Below are 22253 nucleotides of genomic sequence, written 5' to 3'. Positions count from 1 at the left end.
TACCATGCAGGTAGTATAGTCAATGCGGGGCAAATGGGAGCCATCGATGACGACAAGTGTTTGTTCCTGTTCGGTCCCGTAGACGCTTTCCCTCAGCCTCCGACCGATCTTGCCCGTTGCATAAAGAGCAGATGGGAACAGGACGCTCCGGTCAATGCGACAAAGAACATATGATGATGATCCGTACGCCTATACAGTCAGCACACGTGGAAGCCCACACAAAATAGAAGTGACAACAACAACAACAACAATGGCGGACATATGCGGTAAGCCACGGAGAACCACAAAAAATCACCGTTATCAACAATGCATTAGTTATCTAGTGTTAAAAATAACTGGTATCAATAATACGATTATTGTTTAAAAAAAAAAAAAAAAAAAAGATAACGTGAGAATAATTCACTGAAGTGGGATAGTGACCCCGCTTATAAATATTTTCGATGTCTATTCAGTTGTAGTAAGCTCAGAATAAGCAAAAAGCATGATTAGGGAAGTAAATTGGCACATTTTATTAATGATATATTATTATAACAAGTGTAACTTTTGTATATAATTAGTGCAGTTATTGTAGTTTGCCATGGTGGAGAGAGCGGTAAAAATATAAGAGAAAATATGGGTCTAGCGTATGTCGAGTCTTGTCAGGTTATCGGTGTACAGGATACTACTTGCATGGCTGTGGTCAACAAATGATTCAACTAGGTGCCTCTACAGAATGAGGATTGGTTCACCTTATATCTTTTTTTGTCATGCTCTATCAGGCACTGATGCATAATAGACAAGGGTTTTATGGAGTATAGTGAAATTACTTATAAGATACCTTTTGCCCGAGCCAAAATCTGATTCAGTACCACAGGAAAATGGAACGGTTCTCACACGTATATTTCTATGCCCTTACTACATAATGCACAATGAAAATTTCATCAAAATTGAAGGGATCTTAAAAACGTCTCGTGTCACCCCATTTAACGGTACCGTAATCGAGTAATTTTTCTATTTTCTTCAAAATATTGTAATAAAACTTTTCATGTAAACTGCATGGTCGAATATAAGAAATCATTCTGACAGTATGCGATAATAGAGTAAGTCTCTGAATTTTCAAAAAATTAGAAACGTTCATCAAGTTACAAACGGCTAAGTTAAGTATAGTCATACAAGGATGTTTCCTTTTAAGCAGCTTAGCTTATTTCGACCGCTTCGTTTAGGGAGTACAACCAAACAAACGATTACTCAGCCCGTTGAACGGTTGTCCTATTGTAAAAAAGGGACTGAATATTTATGTTTAGTATACTGCTTGCTGCTAGTGGATTCGAACCTTAACATGAGCAACGGTGACCGTCGGCCGAGCATTGTGGTAGAGCAAAAGAAGAATTGCCATTACGACACCCATCATTATCCCGTATTCGAGACCAAAGATGAAAGAACCAAAGAACGTGAAGGCAAATGGGATCAGGTCAGTTTCTGTAATAGGAAATAGGACAACGACAAAAATACAAAATAAGCCCACAAAAGAAAAACAAAATAGCGATGCCGAATCCGTACACATTTTACTGGTCAGTTTACTATTGATAAGGATATGTACGTAGCTAATACGTAATTCAAAGTCATGGGCAAAAAGTATTGTTGCACAGCTCGAAGCCTTCTAAGTGAAATAAGAACTTTTTCGTTATTGACAAAGGGGGGCAGGCAGATGGTAAACTTAAGCGGTCTTATGTGGTTCGAACAAAGCTCGACGTACTGCTGGTTTTCCACATCACGGAAACGTCCTCTACATGCACCATGAATACCACCGATGTGATAATGATCGAAGCGAGAGTCGCCTAAGATAGAAGTATGAAAAAAAAAATCGAACATACATATTAAACGATGAGAAGCCGACGTGGTAAGTGTGCGCATGCGTTGTCAATTGAATAATTTGATCTAAGTAAAGTTAGCTATAATCATATATTATTTAAAATTTCTTCGATAAACAAAAATAAGATTCACCTTATTTGTCTTTCATCTTTGCTAGCTATTACAAATAAATACAGTTTTTAGTATCGGAAAATGTTGAGATTATCGTACCTTTGGTATAAAGTAAAAATATGGTGACATGAAGGCGAGTGCAGCCAGGACAATAGCACCAGTGAAAAAACCTCCCATAGGCGTCCTCACACCGGACATGTTGTTTATGGCAGTACGGGAAAAGCTGCCGGTGGCAGGAAACGCCGACACAAACGATCCGGCAACATTACAGCAACCTAGAGCGAACATCTCTTGAGTCGCATTGATGCGTTTTCCCTTCGCTGGTATGGAAATTGAGACAGATCACAGGTTTATCCTGCATATTATACATTTAATTTGTATAATACAGCGTTTCTCTGATTGAAGAAATAGACATTGGTCAGATATCTGTGGCTGGTTGAGTCCTTGTTCGTTATAGGATTTTGTTAATCTTATTGGCTCGACCAGACATGTGCAGTTATCGGAAATCCCGATAGCGTCTGACACAGCTGACACGAACGCGCTTAGGCAACGGATGTCGAAATTGAAATGAACGCCGGATAAATCTTATATTAACTAGTATTCTATATTCAAGTTAAGATCCTTTACATCCACAAGTGCTCTGGATAACTGAATACATTAAGTTTTACGTCCTGTACCCCCGTTAGGGATTCTTGCATGACGCACTAGTGAGTTTTTTCCATTTCTCGATTACTGCTGCCAATGTTAAAGTTTCCCTCTATCATTACTATTGCAATTGGTAATGAAGTGCTAGAAAGCACTCTTCGTGTCCACACTTACCAAACGTTTTAGCAATCGCGATGGATTCAAGGATTGACAAAAGACCAATAACGAAAATACCGACATTCAGCTCCTAAAACAAGCAAATAAATACATTTTATTTATGCTCACATGAGCAAATACGATTCGAATAAGTGTGGAACCGCTACTTAGTCTAATTGCTTTTTCGTTCAACTTCTTCAACGCAGGCTGCCACCAGCGCAGGTCAATACTTACGACTAGTGTCAATTTAGGTCGACGTCATACCACCCCCACATTTTCACGGAACGTTGCCGACTCGGATTAAACCCAGAAGTCTTCGTTAAATTTACTTACAGCAACTATTTCCCCAAAATGCTTAGTCTCTGTAGTGTTAGTCTTCGAGTCGAAGTACGTATAGCTGAAATCAGGGATTTTAAACGGGGGCAGGCCACCGTGAACTTTGCCGGTCAAAGCAAACGGTCGTTTTCCCTGGGCTTCGAGGAGAGCCGTAAGAGCACCACAAAGAAGCACAACGATAACGTTACGCGTAGTTACAATCGCCCACCAAGTAACGTTGATCGCTCGCAACAGCGTTTTGGAAAGACCGAAAGTGCCTTCGGAAAGCTGTGCGGTACGAAAGTATCGCATAGTCAGCAAGACGATCATACAGCCAACTCCTAGACTCGTGTCCGCCCAGCTGGAACCACCATCCAAAGTATAATGCTTGTTAGCTCCTTTGGAGGATTAGAGTTACTAAAAAATTGAGACGGGAAGCACAGTGGAAGAATGGCAAAAACGTTTTCTCCCTAAAAATAGTTGTGCGCTTTACGATAATGATAATGTTAACTTTCATAAATAGAGCTTATATTTTTACAGCTTATATTTTATGTAGCGTTTAATTTATTTAGCCTAATTTTTTTGTTTTACACTACAACTAATAGCTACCTTATCCCGTCATTTGTTGTATATATAACGTTCTTTAACCTAGGATAACATTCGTATTTGAGATGGCGAATCCTAAAGCGTTTAAAATTAATGGCGCTTGTACCTGATTCCCGTACAACGCGCGACCAGCTGATAGATGGCTTCAAAAAAATGTTCGGCGTCAATTTTAATGCCAGTAAGACCTTTCAACTGCGTAGCAGCAATGGTAAGTGCGCCTGCTGAAGTAAACGCCGAAATCACTGCTCCAGAGATGAAGTCCATAATGAACCCTAAGTTCAACAAACCTAAAAAACGAAAGAAAAACGTCGTCCGCAATTATCTCTCGCAACACCTGCGTAAATCATATTCAAGTCATTAGGTAGGAAAGAAAACAACTGATCGGCATCACACCGCGTAAAAAAACGAGTCAATACTTCCTAGCTGAGCGTGAGCTAATATATATAATGTTTGAATTAAGTGTTTCGCATGTGCTGACGGACATGTCTATTGAACGCAATGGCCTTCTGCTTCAAATCAAAATTTGAATAGCTTACAAGTCATCCTTCTCCGTATTCTACACTACCTATATAACAGTCAGAGATATCGGTACAAGTAGCCAAACCGTTAAAGTTTCGACCGAGCACGCCAGGCGCAAAAAACCCAGCTGAATTAACTTTGGGTTGTTAATAAGTTGAAGGTGTAAGAAGTCAGAAAAGTATGACATCGTGCAAAACATCAAGTACACTGAGGCCCATTTAGACAATTAACCATAAATACTTTTCTATAAAGATAATACTTTTCTATAAAAAGGTCGCAAATTTCGTGTCAGCATTTTGGTATCGTGAGATATGGTTTTTGCGCCATTATGATTAGTTTCTGAGCTCTTTCAATGTAGCCCCTATTGTTGATCTTCCGTTTTGCCCTCAGAAATATTCTTCTGATATTCCGCACAAGAAGGAGAAATGTTCGTCTCTGCCAGAGCGGGTTTGCGTTTTTTTTTCCTTAGAAACAAACTGGCTTTTTACAAATACCTAGGATAACAGATTAGCGCATACCAGCTACAACGAGCTGCCTGCTTAAGAGTGTTCTAGTGTATTCCAGTTATTCATCTCCAACGTACACCCAACTTATTTACCCTGAACATATGGGTATGTAGGTACGAATAATTTCGAAAACGACACAATAGATTTTTATGCCTGATGAGAAAATTGTACTAAGAACCTTAGGCCTATAAATACTTATTTGGACGTTTAGAAATATGAAAAATACCCAACGGACCTGTCGAGCGCTTGCGACGCGTTTCATTAACGGGCACAAAGATAGCTTATTAACTAAAGACACCGTGTCCGCTTGACACGTACCTAGCACTAGTTGAAGGCATCCAGAAAGTACCGTGAGAAGAACTGCATAGGTCGCTCCGCCAAACTTGGTATATTGTCCCGTCATAATGCACATAATGGCTGTTGGTCCAATTGTCAAATCTTTGGCAGAACCAAATAAGATATAAATAAAACTGCCCATAAAGGCTGTGTATAGGCCATATTGTGGTGACAGGTTCGCTACGCCGGCTAACGCTAAACCCTGAGGGATCACTGTCAATGCTACTGTAGTACCAGCCACAGCGTCACCATACAAATCCTCAAGCGAGTATTTTGGTAACCAGGAAACGATAGGGAGGCGATCCAACAATCTGAAAACGAAACCAACGAAATACAGAATTAGTCGCCGTTCATTTTAACAGCATGACGAGCTTTGCTTAGATATTTCGTTAGCAAACAGTGGCAATAAAGTACGGTGCAGCAATCAGCAACGAATATTGGTTGATTCTTTTCCCAGCCCTGACATTGGAGGCTTTGGATGAATGTAAACTCATAACGACATACTTTTCAACGGGCGTCAGCCTTAAAGTAAGGAGATCCAGAGAAGACTTCAAAAGCCCATCCGCAATATTATTAGAAGCAAAGATTAATCCGGTATCGCTGCACGGGGCGGCATTGAGCTATAAGACTACTCAATAAATACCATTATCGGTGGCAATTCCGTTTAAAATATGACGCTGACTTTTCCGGCCGCTTAAAGGGCTGCAAGCCATGACTCGAAACAAAAATACGTTAATATACAACGTTGTACATTATCGATGGTCGGCAAAAGAAGAACTCGTAAACCAAGCTGTTAGAACTAACAGTAATTGAAATTGTATCCGTTATCTGAAGTAAATGTAAACAAATATAGCTTTAAGGTAGCAGGTAAGGAAATAAAGCTGGTCTCAGAGTTTAGCGAAATTCAAACGAACTTTGTTTCACACAGTTGTCATCGAAAACACGCAATAGGAGCAATGATCAGAATAAATGCGATATCGTTTCTCCATTTTCTCGAGGCTGTCTGTTATTATCGTGGATATGAGGTGGACGTCAATACCAAATACCGCTAAAATACCGGTCAATCAACACGGACCTAAGAAGGTCACGGCTACGATAGAAAATAGTCTCGCGTGCTTTTGTCGCTTATGTCCTTCTCGACGCCACAGACGTAAGCGCGGTCTGGAGTAGGCAAAATATTTTCCGCCATTCCTTCTGTACTAGCAGTTTCTATCTCGCTCAACGAAAATATTTCAACTCAATGGTCGTAAATGTGACACGATGCCTGCCTGAAAAACAGTCTGATCGACCATTTTTATAGTTTTAATACAACGTTCAGTATGTTTACGTTGCGTCATATGTGGAAACAGGACGTAGCTCATCGGATTTCTCAGTATCTATATGATACTCAGCGGTAGCCGATTTTAGTCAAGCGAACATTAGCGACACTCTTTTAAGACGAAGCAACTTCGGCTGCCATTCGGAAATACGTGAGCCGCCATTTTCGAGCTTTTTGGCCCTAATTTGGGCGAAGTAACGACCCATCTTATCATTTAGCTCAAGGTGACACAAGAAGGTTGGGCTATTTCGAATGGCTAAATATAATTAGCAATAGCTAGAGATTTAAATATTAATCTCTCTCCGTGATGACCGCAAGCAGATTAGGATTTACCGATAGAACCATTCATTCAATAGCACGTCCGTACATGCGCGTTACCGTACAAGCGGCCGCGGTGAAGTTATGGCAGAGTTTAAAGTTATCACTGCAGCTGAACGCAAGCTTCTATATTGCGACTTACGACCTAAGATCTTTCGAAATATTTTACGGTTTAGGTAATTTTATCACACAGTCAACTCTCGTTTACGAACCCTAATAAGGTAGATATTTAGTAAATGAGTACTACAAAAGACATAAACAACTCTTTTCTTAATCGATTCCAATAAACGCCGTTACTTAACTCAACTTGGCAGCTGTAAGCGTAGGCCACTCGAGATGTCTATCTTCGTCGAACAGAATTATTCAAAACACAGGCTGAAATAATTAGGCCATCGAAACGGAGGGGAAGTTGATGAATGCAATGGAACAGTTCGCGATGGCCGGATTATTGCTGCAGTCGCCGATATCGGTAAGCGTTAACTAGCAGAGACCTGTTTATCTTAGAGTACCGCTAGCATCTCGTAAAACCGCTAAATGATAACGGCGGCACTTTAGGCTAGATTCGTTAGTAAGTTTCGCTGCGTTCATACTACTACCAGTACTGAACTTCACGGCCCTTGTTAACTGTCTATTTCGAATTATAAATTAGTTCGAGCTAACTGCATGCTCTGTATATCATCTGCTATAGACGCCTATTCGTAGGCCGGAATTCGGAACAGATGGCCGTGCTTCTGGCGACATCTATTCCCATGTCGGGCGCCCAAGCCGTGAGCTAACCGAGAGCGGCCTTAACAATTAATTAGGATAGTATGTCGATAATATCACCAGATTTTGATGCTTGCCGCATGACACGTACCTACGGTAAAAATACAGTAACGCCATCTATAGTAATAAAATTGAAACATATGACTGTAAAGACAGAAGCAAACAAAAAAGAATACAATCGAAGTGGAAATAGTAATTTCATGATCCATCGATTCATGTTCCGCAAAAGGTAGCTGTTAGCAACTATTCGATGTTAGCGGAACATGGTGTCTTTCATAGGCTTTAGCTATGATCTATTCACACTGCGTGAAAATAAACACGATTTGTGCCGACGGCGATCCGATCGACGATCATGCTACGTGTCTGCACGTAGCCTTCACGATTTAAATTATGACGCAAGGTTGTTACAGATCGTCTCTGACTTATTTCACAGCAAGTTTAACTTCATTTCATAGAACAAATTTTTAAAACTTGTTTACCGCATCCAGTTATGGCGCAATATGCTATCTTATTTTCGATGGGCTCTTACTTGTACTTTTCGCTACAAATACGGTGTACAAAACAAACCATGGACCGCTAAAATCCACAACAATTTTCCTGAACGTCTAGGTTTGTGCAACGGTGACAACAGTGCATTTGCCAAAAATAGAAGATGAATGTCTTTCTATGATGTTGCCAAAAGACAATCGCCTTTGTCCTTATCACCAATAGACCTACCTTTGAGGACCTGTGCCTGCGCAGCAAAGTTTCCCACAGAAGTCAGCTGTCGTTTCAGACTCGACCCTATTAATATCGGCACAGCCGCTCGGTGCCGATCCATTGCTGTTGACATCTTCTGTAAAAACAACTTACATAATATATATTAGCAGTGATTATATACATTTTATTTACTAAATTGAGATAGTTGCACACGTGACGTACAAGTCAAAACAGAGCTGCGACGTAAGAACGGGGACGCAGCCCTTTGTTATACGGTCGTCATGCGACTGACGTGTGTTCCATACATGGATTATTTTGCTATAGAAATACATTATCGCCTCTCAGTCTATTACACAATGCCTTTACATAGTGCACTAAAAGGCATTATGTAATAGATAGTGTCATATGGATTTCTTATTCTTTAAGCTATTTTTGAGAGTAAGCTTTCACTGGGAGTTCCATAGGGGACGTTTGTGAAATCATTTTACATAGAGAGAAGCAAAGTGGTCTGTCGGGCTCTGCAGCCAATCCACACACATAAATGGCAGTAATAAAAAAAAACTACAATTATGATGGCAATGTCATATTCATTCATTGTAAATAGATCTATTTGTACGAATGCAGAAGTAGGTTTATATTACTGCAACATTAGCGATTGAACCATATAGCCGATCAAAAACACCTTCAGGGCATATAATCATATGCAAAGCGTGACTATCCTTATTTTTTTATGGTATTACTTGCTTTAACATAAATTTGATTGTACTGGAAACCAAAGATTTCATTTTGTCTAATGAAGTACACCAATTTTATGAACGGTCTAGCCACATTAATACCACTTTAGGCCAAACGGTTACGTCGAATTTTGGTCACTTGAAGAAGCCGATAATGTGATTAATGTTTTTTTAAAACAAAAATTTTATTAGATTTTTTGTTACATGGTAAATCTCGACAGGCATGACAGACGATACCTTTAATGACAGTTATGGTCACTTACATATACATATATATATATATATATATATACGAAAAAAACGACAATGAATGCCTTAAAATAATGCTGATAAGGTACGTTCATCCTTACGTACAGCTCTATTCCTAATTACGTTCACCTATTTACGCTACTTCAACAATATCTCTGTTGAGTTTCTGCAGTGCATACTTAAAGCCAATCTCCTGTACGAGCAGAGCGATATCATTATCCATATCTTATTTCTCGCAAAACAAAGAGAAAATAGTGTTTCTACTTTAGCATATATACACGGAGCCATCACAGCCGTAGCGTGGTCTATCCGTAACAAACAGCTGATATCGAACACGAGCCTTCCAGTCAGCTGTTTCAGCCTGCCTCAACTGGCACCACATCTTCAAAGATGCCTGAAACAACAACTGGCCACTTCCTTTTCGTCTATGCGTAGTAAATTAAATAAACATTATAGGTTCTCGAGCTTCTTTCGAGTCTATGAAAATGGTCAACAGAGAAACCATACACAAACCTGTTTCACGAAAAGCGTGGTTAAGCGGCGTGTACACTGAATCCGTCAAGCCAGGCATTTCCCAAGGCGGCGTCCCGCACCACCTGAGTCTTTGCCTGGCGTACTTGACACCCCAGCCCTGTAGAGGTCTATTGCCTCTGGGCTGCCAGTTGCCATCAGTCAGTCAGCTGTTGCTTGTTCTCTCCACCGTTCTCTCCTGGGCATACAACACAGGTCATGCGTACGTTCTCTTCCACAGAACAGCGGGAGAGGTACTCTTACCCTTTCGGGAGTGCAGTCTGAGCCTGGCTAGTGTAGAACCGACACGAAAGGCCGCTGACCCGTTGCTGCTGGAGAGGGCAGATGACCAGACCACAATGACCTGAAGTGGAAAGAGCCGCCGGCTAAGCACAGGCGCATGCTAATGCCGGGCAACAAACACTGCGACATGACCTTGCTAATTCGGGCCAGGATGATCAAGCATCCATTTTCGACGACGAAAAAAAATTATTGGAGACAGGGCAAGCGTTGGTTGTTTGTCTCTTCTGTGTTTGTTCACTCTTTCTTTAATGACTATTTTTTATAGTCACATTTTGCTGGTCCAGTAACATGCGAGCCGCTGGTCTACGCAGGCTATGCGGGCCATCAGAAAACAGCATAGTAACATGTAACAGGTCCATACAGACTTAAAAACGTAAGGAGGTGCACAAAAGCACACTGTTTGTGCTTACATGTGTGTGCGTCTGGTTTCCATGCTTGCCATAGAATACGTATTTCTCTATTCTGTTGATTGAGGTTGACGATGAAGGATGAAAAGCGATATTATCAAACAGACACAGCGTGTGAGTTTGCTGCACTAATAAACGGAGCAGGTCATGTTTTGCTCTCATTGAACGGTATGAGCAAGATAATTTGCGGATATACAACGTAGAGCTGGCTGATGCTATCGTCTAAAAATCACTGCGCAGAGTCCATCGAAGAAGGTAAAGAGAAGGAGCATATCTGACTAGAGAGGAGGCACACGGAGCTTCGTAAAGCAAGAGACCACGCAAAACAAGAAAAAGCTAGTAAACTTCGAGAGTACAGGTATTTCCCTATAATTTCATCCCTCATGATCGAAGATGGATAGGCGAGTGAGTGAAGGATGCTGAATGCGCGTAGTTTTTTGTGAAGTCGTTTACTGCAGTTAATTCCACTATGGACTGCTTTGCGCTATGGTAGCCATCGTATGGATACTAAGCTCGCAAACGTCACATCTCTTGTGATGCTCCGTCAAGCTCGAACACTCGAATATTAGTTTTTAGGGGCATAAAATTTTCTCTATGAGTGGAAATGTGATCGTAAAACCCACCGCAGAATTAAAAGGATAGCGGTAAAAGAGTTAAAGCGTTGCTTCACAATAATACAAAGGCTAGAAAACGGTTAATCCTTTAAGTGGACCTGTGGCTAGAAGAAGGACAATGACGAGTAATCGATATATGTAATAGCACAATGGCCTTCTCTAATTGTTTCAGGATTGCGATCGTTCATCACCCAAGGTCTGAAACTGGAACGAAGAGCTATTTTTGGGCTACTACTAAATTGCACGGTTTAATAAGCGTATTCCTTGTTTTTTTTTAACGGAACTATTGAATCAAAAATGGACCAGATAGGGCCAAGATATCCGGTTACGGTTTGCAGGACGGGCGCTATGTCCAAGCAACAGATAGATGCGCGCTAAATGGATTTGCGGTGATAAGCGATAGGGATGCGCAATAGACGCTTAGAGAATATTGCTAAGACAACATAGATTTACGCAAATGTAATAGTTGCATATAGTACGGATTGAATAGAAGCCTTCGACTTCCAGCTTCGTTTGTCTGTCGAACTGACACCGTCGATCTTTGTCCACCTCACTGTTACCTTACACTGACTTTACGGTTATCCCAAATCATTACATCCCGCCTATACTAAGTAATCGGAAGGTTCAGCCATGTTTACAGGCAGATCTGCGCAATTTTTTTCTAGTGATTTCGTTGAAACGACAAACTTTACCTATCTAGAGACACTTGTTCCATTCACAAAAAGCCTACAAGATACACCCGACATCTTTGTCACTGATTACTGAATGGTTATTAAACATGATACACTTCAATTCTCATTGTTTCTATAAAAGTTTTTTTTTTTGTTTTTATGACCTTTACACGGACTGGTTTTCAAATCAATTTGTTCGTTTTCAGTTTTGAATCTCTCTAAAAATCCAATATACACCTATTAAACCACCAACCTATTAGAAAATAACTCCTTCAAATAATTTTAGTACGCTAGGTAATCTATCTAGAAGCGGTGCAATAGTTGATCTCTATTGTCGAACTGCTCGGTTTTCAAAACCTCGTTTCAAAAAACGTCGGAGCAAATAACGACAGTAAACCGGTGACAGCAAGGCTGGCAGATTGAATATCAGCCTATTGGATGAAATTGAAAGCCTATTTTTGCTACTTGAACTAGGACATTTTGTCAAGAAAAGCGTTAAATCTTTTCTTACCCAATAGCAGCAGCATGCCTAATTAGCGCCGAATAGGTACTAAGTCATTATTCACAGTAACCGTACTATAGTAACAGGCCAACTTCAAGCGGACATTATCAAAATGCTTATTTCGTCTCTACAGAGACGAGAAGATTTCAAAAATGTAAAAAACAAACATCTTATACATTAAAATGCGACCTGTAGTTTGGCCTGTAGCGTTTCTCACACGTACATGTATTGCGCCTAAATGGCTGTCATCATTTAACGATGTTGCTATTATTAAGGATTGATAGTGATTATGACGTGTGGAATAACGATGATACCAACTTAGTTATGGGATTGATCAGGGATTACAGTTAAACTTGAATTATTTTTTACAGACAGTAGTTTAAGGCAAATCGGCGGTGTAGACTACAGCGAGTCGAGTGTCTTCCGCCAGACTTCGAACGTTCTATCGTACTAGTGCTTATTAGCGTGAATGTATCCATTACATTCGTTTTATTTTTTTACCATTACGGATAAGAAAAACCTGCTCACCTGGCGGCTACTATCGTTTCGGTGGTTTTTCCTCATACGGTTTACGGAATTTACTTGAGACCTAACGAACTCCAATAATTCCCAACACAGAATTTAGGACGTAAATCTATGTATATCTACGCATACCCCATGCCATGACCTAGCAACTGAACCGATAGTGACTAGCTGTTATCAATGACACCCTACATATCATTGGAGAACGCTTCATAGTTCATCGTATACCATTCCTAGCGATAAGTATAATCTTTTAGAGTAGTAACACAACCTGATAGGCTCTTTGATATCGTCTTAGATGACATATCTGACTATGAACTGACAATGGCAGGCTATATATCTGTGGGCTATATCCCTTCTACAATAAAAACGAGACGTTACGCCTTGCTATGATATATATATATACGTACATATATAAGTAGCGTTCTGCCTTAGCTTATGTCGCTTGGTCGGACAACTTATGAGGTCTGCCAAAAATACTTGGTTAACCGGTAAAAAAAAAGTCAGGAAAACTAATAGAAATTTTTTCTGATTGTGTCTGTACATTGTAGTGGCAATATGAATACAGCCACTTGGTAAATCGGCCTTAATTTTCCGTATATATAAATACTATATAAATATTCTTATATAAATACTATATAATTCTATCTCAAATCAGTGTGGTACTAGAATTATAATCTACGTCAGTCAATTTAGCTGTTAAGTGTCATAAAAAAATGACTGCAATAATATCAAATCGTTCAGAGTTGTTTAAATATAGCAACAATAATATCGATAATTAATATAGTATAATAATTATTATCATTAATTTTCCGTTGAACCGTGTCTCGTATTTTTAAGAGGAGGCATTTGGTGGAATTGAACCAATTTTCTCATTGGATTGGGCTGAGATGGACATGACGATCATAGGTACAATACTACGAAAGAGTTTTTTTCGTTGTATTATTTTATCGCCGACCAATTGTTCGGTACCATAGACCTTACACAGGATTATACCTTTCATGTGTTCTTTAATTAAATGCCACTGTAAATATATATAAGTGTATTACTATTACTGATAAAAAAAAACCACAGTTTTCATCTAGGAGATATCATGCAACCTCCTATCTATTGTTCTGATGAAAATTGACCGCAGCTCAGAAGCCTCAATGCGAGCAATGGTTATTTGCGGAAATAGGCTTTCCCACATCATCCGGGAACTATAAGTCAAAAACAGTTTTGCTTCGTGTTTCGTATATGAAAAAAGCTGTTGACTGTTCCTGCGTTATCTGTAATTTTTTCAGTACTCGGCACTATCTTCACTAAGTAGAGTAGAATACTTCCCCGATAAAGACTGCTACGACTTCACAGATCGTCATTGGAGATCGTTTTGCGTATCACAGTGTAATACGGTCATTGCTGAGGTAAATCTATGGCTGTTTATCTTCTACACAAGCTTTGCTGCTCCCGGCTAAAATGATTTCATTCGTTCGTTCTCATCGTTTGACATCTCTGCGTAGTATACGTTAGTCACTCTAACTGCGAAGACCACCAAATCGCTGCCTCGCGTGACCCTGCTGTTGAAAGACGATAACCTAGTCACGAAGCTACACAGAGCTAATTCGGGGAATTGACATTCTCAAAGAAGAGTCGTCAATACCGCTTTTTATCCGCTATTGGAAGTTACTAACTAGTTCGAACAACTTTTGAACGAGCCTTTGTAGTCCACAGTTTGATAGCACGAGCTTTCGGCTCCATCGTTACTATTTTGCTAGAATCATAATTATATCGAACAAGCTCAAAGTTATCGTTTGATACCTATCGTCATTTAAACACCTTTGGCATTGAATAGTATATATTAAATCGGTGTATATACATAAAGAGACCATATAGCCAAAGTGATTTTTTCACACCGAAAAAACGGAGGTTTGTTTTAGAAAAGAGCCGAGTATTTTTTTTACATCAGGCCTCCACGAGTACTGCTAGAGACAAATGCCTTTGGTCCGTAGTAAATTCCTCATACGTAAGCTTCAATTGTCAGTCAAACGAACCCATATATATAATGTATTATACATACAGGAAATATCAAGTGGTCGTAAGGTCTATTGCACGTAACAGAAGGCGCCAACTACCGAAATCTGATTAACTGCAGTGCATTTTTTCCACTGACAGCCATTTACGATGTTCGCAAATCCTCAAATAACTCTGAATCAGTCAGTCGGAGTGGGTTTGGCCATCGTCTGTGTTCTACTAACGTTGGCGAAACCATTAAATACTGACATCACAAATCTGCATAAAAACGACTCTTAATAAATAGCAGTTTATCTTTTTTAAAAGTAATTATGAAGCTTGATTGAAATTTGTTTTTTGCCTTACAGTGTATAGTGCTTGTTCATGTACCGACAGATATTGTCGCCATGTATTTTACCAGGGTTTTAGAATCTTACATTTCTGCTTAAAGGGCACAGTTTCGATGTATGCTACCAATTTTGTCATTAATCTTTCTACAGTAAGCATATAGTTACAAGGGCTTGAGCAAATTTGGTCACGCTACTTCGGAATATAAGGAATAAGGAATATAAGTAAGTACAACTTCATCACGTTAATAAGGTTCGTAAACGGAACGAAATTTGTAGAAAGATGATTTTCGTCTCTAAAATTGTATCTGCGTTGAAACGTCGTCCAAACCGTTCAGTATGCGTAAAATGAATGGACACTACTATTAATTAAACCATTCGGCATAAATTTAAATAATAATAATACAATTATTTAATTGGATTGTATCGTAAGGAGTCTCCGACCTAGCCTGCATTATTAAATCCGTTATTATCCGATTTTTATATATATGAATGTCCGATTATTAGATATTATCAGTTGATTCATTATCTATACAACGTTCACTCATTTTGACGGGAAGCGTCTTTTCAGAAAACGCTAAAAATCGGTAATGATTTATAGTCTGCGTCAATAAATGCCCAACCCAGCCCAATCTGACATGATTACAGTTTGCAATCGCGATCGGGAAATCTCCGTTTGACTTTGTCTGTTGAAACGAGAAGTCGGCCGACTATTTTTTATGTAGTGTGTCGCCGAAGCCGATAGTAGTCGATTCCAAGAAGCCAAAACTAACCATACCAGGCCCAGCGACGTATTCCGCCATCTGAAGACACGAAATTGTATAAAAATGTGCATACGTCCTGTCTGCTATGTAACGTTTATTTACGTATTAAGTGAATGAAAATATGTAAATGTTTTACTTTGCAACAACGTCGCAAATATTTTCATCATATCATTTATGGCCTCCAATACGTAATGAGCAACATGGCTTTCTTTCGTCACAACCACATAAATATAGATATGTAATAAAAAGCAGTAAAAAGTTTCCGCATGCTGGTGAACGTTAAACCAACTAAAAGAGAATGGTTGAGCATACGACTAGCTGAACAGATATGGGTAGGAAGATCTGATTGAAAACGTATTTTAAGCACAGTTTGCTATATAGTTACTCGAAGCGAAATGCGATCTAGTTGTTTATGGAGAAACGCGACGTAAGAGTTAACAGGCAGCATAAGTTGGACAAGTATACATATCTGGTTAACTGTGTGCTTATAGTTAACACTGGATCGGCGGATTCAGTGCAGAAGTCGAGTCTTTTTTCACCGAAATGGCCTGCTCCATCACATAGCAGGGCCTCTCAATATTGCATCAAAGTCTCTTGTGATTGAAACGTTGTTTAGCGGATGTTTTTACGCGCGCTTTTTGAATATATCGGATCCTTTAATCAGCATCATAAGAACAGATCGACCTCTTGCCCGTTGGCAGAAGGTCAAATTAGATTGTTATAATCGCCGCGTCTGCAATGGATGGCCTTGGTCAAGTAGAGAGGGCTAAAAAAGAATCTATTTTCTGCCATTTCGATTGGCTATCGCAAGTTGGTGACTGGACTAACAGCGACCGCTACATTCATAATGCCATACGTGTACTACCGCATAACATCATCAAATCTTTGGCGTTCTCTAACTCTTAAAACGATTACCACCAAAATACTTTGCCTAATGCAACATTAAGCATGGGATCACCATTTCATTAGACAGTAGTGTATGTGAGAACGGCAAATCTGCGACAATCTTAGTAAAAAGTAGCATGAATCTCAGCCAATATGTACGTGAAGATCGCTAACTTCCAGTGGCAGTGCCAACATCGAATCCAGAAGTGCTTTGCGCTCTCAAATCGATCATTTAGCAGGTTAAAGCCGTATAACTAATTATAGTAGTCTAAGGTCCAAACAAGGAATAGTGTGCGCGAATGTATTGGCCTTTTTCGCGTGCCAACTAAAACTGAAGAAATTAAGCACGCCATTGTGTTGACAATGTTCTTCGAAGGCGCCATAGTCGATATTAGAACGCTAGCTTACATATGGCCCTGTGTCGGTATTGACGACATGTCATAACATTAGCCGAAGACAACTTGGACAACACAAATAAGGTTTGTTATCACAAGGATAACGACAATCACATATGGGCTTAGTTGGAATTATTTTACGGACGAAGCTACGGGGATCATGGACGTATGTCAAATTTATACTGAAATAAATATATATAAGTATACAGCATCGATTATGTTCATTGGAAGCCGTTTGCTTCCAGGGCCTAATTAGAAGCAAAGAAAGTTGTCCGGCATAACTTTATCAGAGGTTATCAGAAAAGATTATCTATTTACAAAGCATGGCATTTCTGTTTAGTCGAGACTGTGCAAGCTCGTTCCACCTCTAGTAAAAATCATCACTCCAGCTATGACGCCGTCTGCTAATGTCTGAATGCTGAAAAACTCAGATCGGGTTATTCGATTGTGCTCTAAGGCGACTGTGTTTTTTGGCTTTCAAGCAGCGCTCTGACAGTGCTGTCTGCATCACGAGTATTTTCACGATTTAGCCGAAAACAGATACTCTCAAAATAAGTTAGTGCAACTTCCGCTGCCTCAGCATTAGTGCCAATGGGTATTCTGGAGGAAGTTATCAAGCGAACCGAAGTGACATGAACGATTTTCGGCAGTAACCAGACGTCGTAGTTGATTTTTTGTGTTATGTATTTCTACGTCTGTTGATGACTGACGGAACGAGAAGCGGTGAAAGGGCTCTTGAAGAAATGTCCATAGCTTGTAATGTGAATGTGAGATCGTCACAGTCAATGTAATGCCTTGTCCATTTGGTCTTAATAAATGTGACAATTAATCATACCAACAAATTACTAGTGGCTGAACAGCTAACATACGACTAGAAATTGCATTAGCGGCATTCGTTGATTAGATAATGTCATTTACTATAAAGGACGCTGAGAAATTATTTCCACGTCAGCCAGATTCCCTAGTTTCTGACTGATATACGCGTATGAAAAAAGTATAAAAAGGCACTCGAGTCCTTTTTTGATGTTCGATCAGCCGGCCGGCTAACTTTCTCAATTGCAGTCTTGTGCACATTTATTATATTTAGCGTTGAATCAGATGGCGTGACATCGATGTTTTTCTTGTTTCTTCGGCCTCGGTGTGATGCGGAGGAAAGCGAAGTCAGCCTGCAGCAGATATTCTTGCCCATAAAAATATCGAGGTCGTTGAGACGGTACACCTACCTACCTATATATATGACGAAGAAATTTTCTCTGTATCTCTATTGTATGTAGTTCTAAGATATCCACACCCACTCAAACAATAGAGGATTTTTTCAAGAAAAGAGCTAGTTTACACCTGGAAGAATTCGAATCAGTTACTTCAATCCGGTCATATTATTTACAGACATTTTTTGTTTTCCTAGCATACGACATAAATACAATGCGATCGGTCCTTTGGTATACACATACGCACGGATAACAACTGGTGTACCTGGTAGTGTTTTGCTGGAATTTCGGCGCAAGCTGACGTTCAATATAAACAGAAATTTTATAGGGAAAGGTGACTGTATATCTATTTAATACCGGGTTAGCAAATATTGAAAACGGGCTAGTGATAAGCTACAGCGTTACATACATACTTGCACGATTGATCATTGTTTCTTTCAATAGAATGAAGCCCAGCCCGCAGTAGACATGCGTGTTACGAATTATGATTTTCTTACCCGCTGATAATGACATTTTTTCGGTCAGTAAAGTGTTTTTTTCTGAAAGGTAACTGCTCAAATAATACGCGCTCGAAGATCACTTTATGCTTGAATGAGGTCAACTTCCGCGATCAGCTCTGGGTTCACTGGTCTGGTCGACAGTGAAATCTTGACAACAACATATAGGATTGCGCAGGTATTTGGCAAGCTAGTATATGGTCGCAAGGGAAAAGAAGATAGCAAGCGATGGCAATCCTAGGTACGTGTTCCGCTCGTCATATGTGTAATGTGTTCCTTCAACTGTGCTTAATAAGAACGCGCGCTGAAATTTCGGAGGGTCGCCGTAAAACAATCACTACGTCAACATATACCGAAACGTACACAAGAGCTTTTACATACATTTCAATATACAACGATTGATTAGTATATATATGCATATACCGATACGATCGGTATCTAAGTCTGAGGGGATAGATTTTCCGTGCGGGGAAAACATGCGGACACGAGCGGAGGACTGATCAACACAAGATTGTTTTTATCGTGTGCTGAAGTGCATAGTCAAACGATACGCGTTATGACAATCTTAGGGACGTAACCCTCGATAGACGAGGTTTGCGTTAAGAGAACATCTAGGAAATAATCCTTTCATCAATAGATTATGGCAGAATTCATTCGTCGATAGACGTCTCTTCACTTTGAAATATGCTTTATATACTACTGCTATCAGAGTCGTGTGGTCTTCACCATGTAATACTGTATGTAGACTTCAGTCTCGTTTAGCCGGTCGACGAGTGGCGTCATTTGTTCTGGCCCATTGTGAACTATGCGGTCAAAGTAACACCTCTACCATTACAATTAGTTCTTCTCCTAATGATCCTCGCTTTTTACAGCCCAAAAATTACAGAGGTGCCAACAAGGACAGATAGATTCAGCAACACATACTAGTCACGTTACATACATGCTTTTGATAAACGATACCATACTTATCAATTGTGAATTAGAAATTTACTCTTTGAGAATAACATTATGCACCATAACAAAACGTTCTTGTAAACTGTAAACGTTGGCTCTCAACGGTTACTCGCCCATGTTCCCAGCTTTATAAGTGTTTTTTTTTTATATTTGCTGCTCGCTTAACCTATCCTAGAGAGATAATGTTTTCTCTGTCCTAAACTAAGCGTAAGACGCTTTCCTCCGCCTAGTTAGGGCAGTTCGATTCGCAATCTGGCCTTTGAAGAAGCCGACATAACGATTACCACGAACCGGTTACCCCAAACGCTGGCTTTCCGTGAACATCCAGATGTTCACTCATAGCTCTCTATTGCATAACATGATTTCTGCTCGCATCCTATGCTGATTTAGCAGATTCAATTATAGAAAAAATGTGCAATTTTAATAGCGTTGAATGTGGTCCTTTTTTTTCAGTGACGCAACGGCATTGAATTGTGTCATCATTGAGCGACGCACTATTTTGAAGGCTAGAATACAGAGCTTACGGATCTGATAGGAGAGCGGACGGCGCATTTTCTATAGCATTTATTTTCATGTTGACTTGAAGTGGATCGAAAGGCCCAACGGAAGGTTAGTTTTATTACACAATTAATCCGTGTCAGAGACGTAATCTGTTTTTCGCGCTTTGTCAGTCATCGTCAGCATCGTATCCGTTCGACGTTAACCGGCTGAGCTACGATGCACAGTGATGCCTGAGATACTTTATAGGGATAAGACAGCCAGACCAGATCAGCTGACTGATAAAGTAATCCTAAGCACGGCAAGCTTTACGTCTAGCATTTTGACCTACATGTATAACACTATGACTACAAAAGAGCAGATATGAATAAAACCAGGTTGGTGGTAAATTCACGCCAAAGTCCTTGCGTCGGTCGAAGACGTCAACTAGATACTTTGTCTTTATGTTACCCGTGCGTGCAGTAAGACGTTGAATGACGTCAGCTTTATGTACCCGATAAAGTCGCCAAACTCACTTTTGCCCGAGTATTAAATCTACTAGTAAAGAAGTACAACGTTAGGGGAAATTTGCGCCGCCCTTCTGAAAGGATGGAAGCCCCCTGTGGAGAATACCCTTGTAACATGAAGGGCTGTCCAAGAGCTATTGGCTTACAAACAATACGTGATACTCTAAGTATCCCTTTTGCTTGTAATGGAGACGGAACGGGCCTTCAGGTACCGTCAGAGGCGCTGATGCATGCCAAAGGGTTATGTACTTTTTCAATACCCATGTAGTAACAGCTTATAGCACAGCTCAAACATTGAAGAGATAGCATTTCTTTGCGAAAGCTTCAAGTTCGACACGAAATTCTAGCACTGCGATGATCATTTACTATGGCGTACGAGCTCACGTCGCGGTTTGGCAAATTCTGTTGAGCGTGTGTACATAAAATCATACGCAAAGATTGTATGATCTATTTAAGGAACAATGTAATCAGTAGATAGCATTCAGACCAATGTGCAGCAGATCAGTCTATTGTATGTCTTATGCATGCTATATTAATCAAGCGCTTACCGTTCAAATTCGTATTAACTGACTCTCAATTGACCAGTCTGCTCCGTTTCCAAGCGCTTGGATTCAGTCTAATACTAACAAAAGAAAAAAAAACGTTAAAGGATTGAATAAATCGCAACTTGATTTGGTAATAAAACTCGATCTAATTGGAGTTGCTCGTCCAATACAACAGCTAGGACGGGACTTGCATTAGGGGCAATTTGATATCGCTAAACAGTCTGGTACCAGGCCGACGTACGATCTGTTCAGATCCGTCTGAGGCGAAATCGCTTACTGAACTGGGTTGCTCGAGGGAAGTCGGAAGGTTTCGGGTCTTAGTCTGGTTAGATACATGTAAATTACTGCGGCCTCATACTCGCAAATTTGCCAATAGAAAGTAAAGTCTGACGTTAGATCTCCGCGTAAACGAGTCCAGCCTACTGTTAGACATTTCAGTGGCGCTACATGTCCACAGTGGCTGGTCTTGGGTCTGTTCGGGGTTATCTATCGTAAGCAAGCATAACAGATATTTCAATAAGAACGAATGGTTTCTATGAGCATAGAGATCATTTACTACCGCTGGCTGCACGGTAGAAATGAGGAAATTTTTACATTTGTTCGTCTTCCGCTATCGCTTATTTGTTTGCAGCCCGTTCTAATTTTTTAAATTAATTAAAAAAAAAAATAGAATTCATCCAAGAATTGAATTTAAAGCGTGCATATTTAATCGATACGCTTTATACAGCACGTACAAATAGCGGCCACATATAATAAACGCAATGGAAAGGACGTTACCGCATTAATTACGTAAGTTACTTGTGAAAATACGATCATATTCTGTATTTTTTTGGGCCACTTAATGGAAAGTCACATTTGCATAATTTGAAACAGGTACACCAAATTATGAGCACCGATATATCAACGATACTATACAGTGTACGTGCTTTTCCTTTATCATATATCCGCGTCAGAGTTTCTATGCAACGAATAAATCGATGGATTTCGAAAGGCAAATCCTGTTTTCAG

At 39.9% G+C, this 22253-nt stretch overlaps 1 protein-coding gene and 1 long non-coding RNA gene across 2 annotated transcripts in view; one reads left to right on the top strand and one right to left on the bottom strand.

The window, feature by feature from the left end:
* Window positions 1-22253, bottom strand: part of LOC111243452 (sodium-independent sulfate anion transporter-like) — a 52289-nt gene that overhangs the window by 19643 nt on the left and 10393 nt on the right. The window contains exons 4-12 of the mRNA XM_022789043.2: window positions 8164-8281; window positions 5028-5356; window positions 3791-3971; window positions 3097-3439; window positions 2782-2854; window positions 2062-2282; window positions 1736-1817; window positions 1313-1458; window positions 4-189 (exon numbers count right to left, since the gene is read on the bottom strand). Of these exons, the coding sequence (XP_022644778.2) occupies window positions 4-189; window positions 1313-1458; window positions 1736-1817; window positions 2062-2282; window positions 2782-2854; window positions 3097-3439; window positions 3791-3971; window positions 5028-5356; window positions 8164-8281 (1679 nt within the window). The remainder of the gene's footprint in view (window positions 1-3; window positions 190-1312; window positions 1459-1735; window positions 1818-2061; window positions 2283-2781; window positions 2855-3096; window positions 3440-3790; window positions 3972-5027; window positions 5357-8163; window positions 8282-22253) is intronic.
* LOC147758847 (uncharacterized) lies at window positions 9918-11222 on the top strand. Its single transcript, XR_015318941.1, has 2 exons — window positions 9918-10706; window positions 11135-11222. It is a non-coding gene; the product is annotated as an uncharacterized LOC147758847 (long non-coding RNA).

The sequence above is a fragment of the Varroa destructor genome, unplaced genomic scaffold (assembly GCF_002443255.2).
Source record: "Varroa destructor unplaced genomic scaffold, Vdes_3.0 BEIS01000001.1, whole genome shotgun sequence".
Classification (NCBI taxonomy): Eukaryota; Metazoa; Arthropoda; class Arachnida; order Mesostigmata; family Varroidae; genus Varroa; species Varroa destructor.
This window is presented reverse-complemented; position numbering and strand designations above follow the sequence as displayed.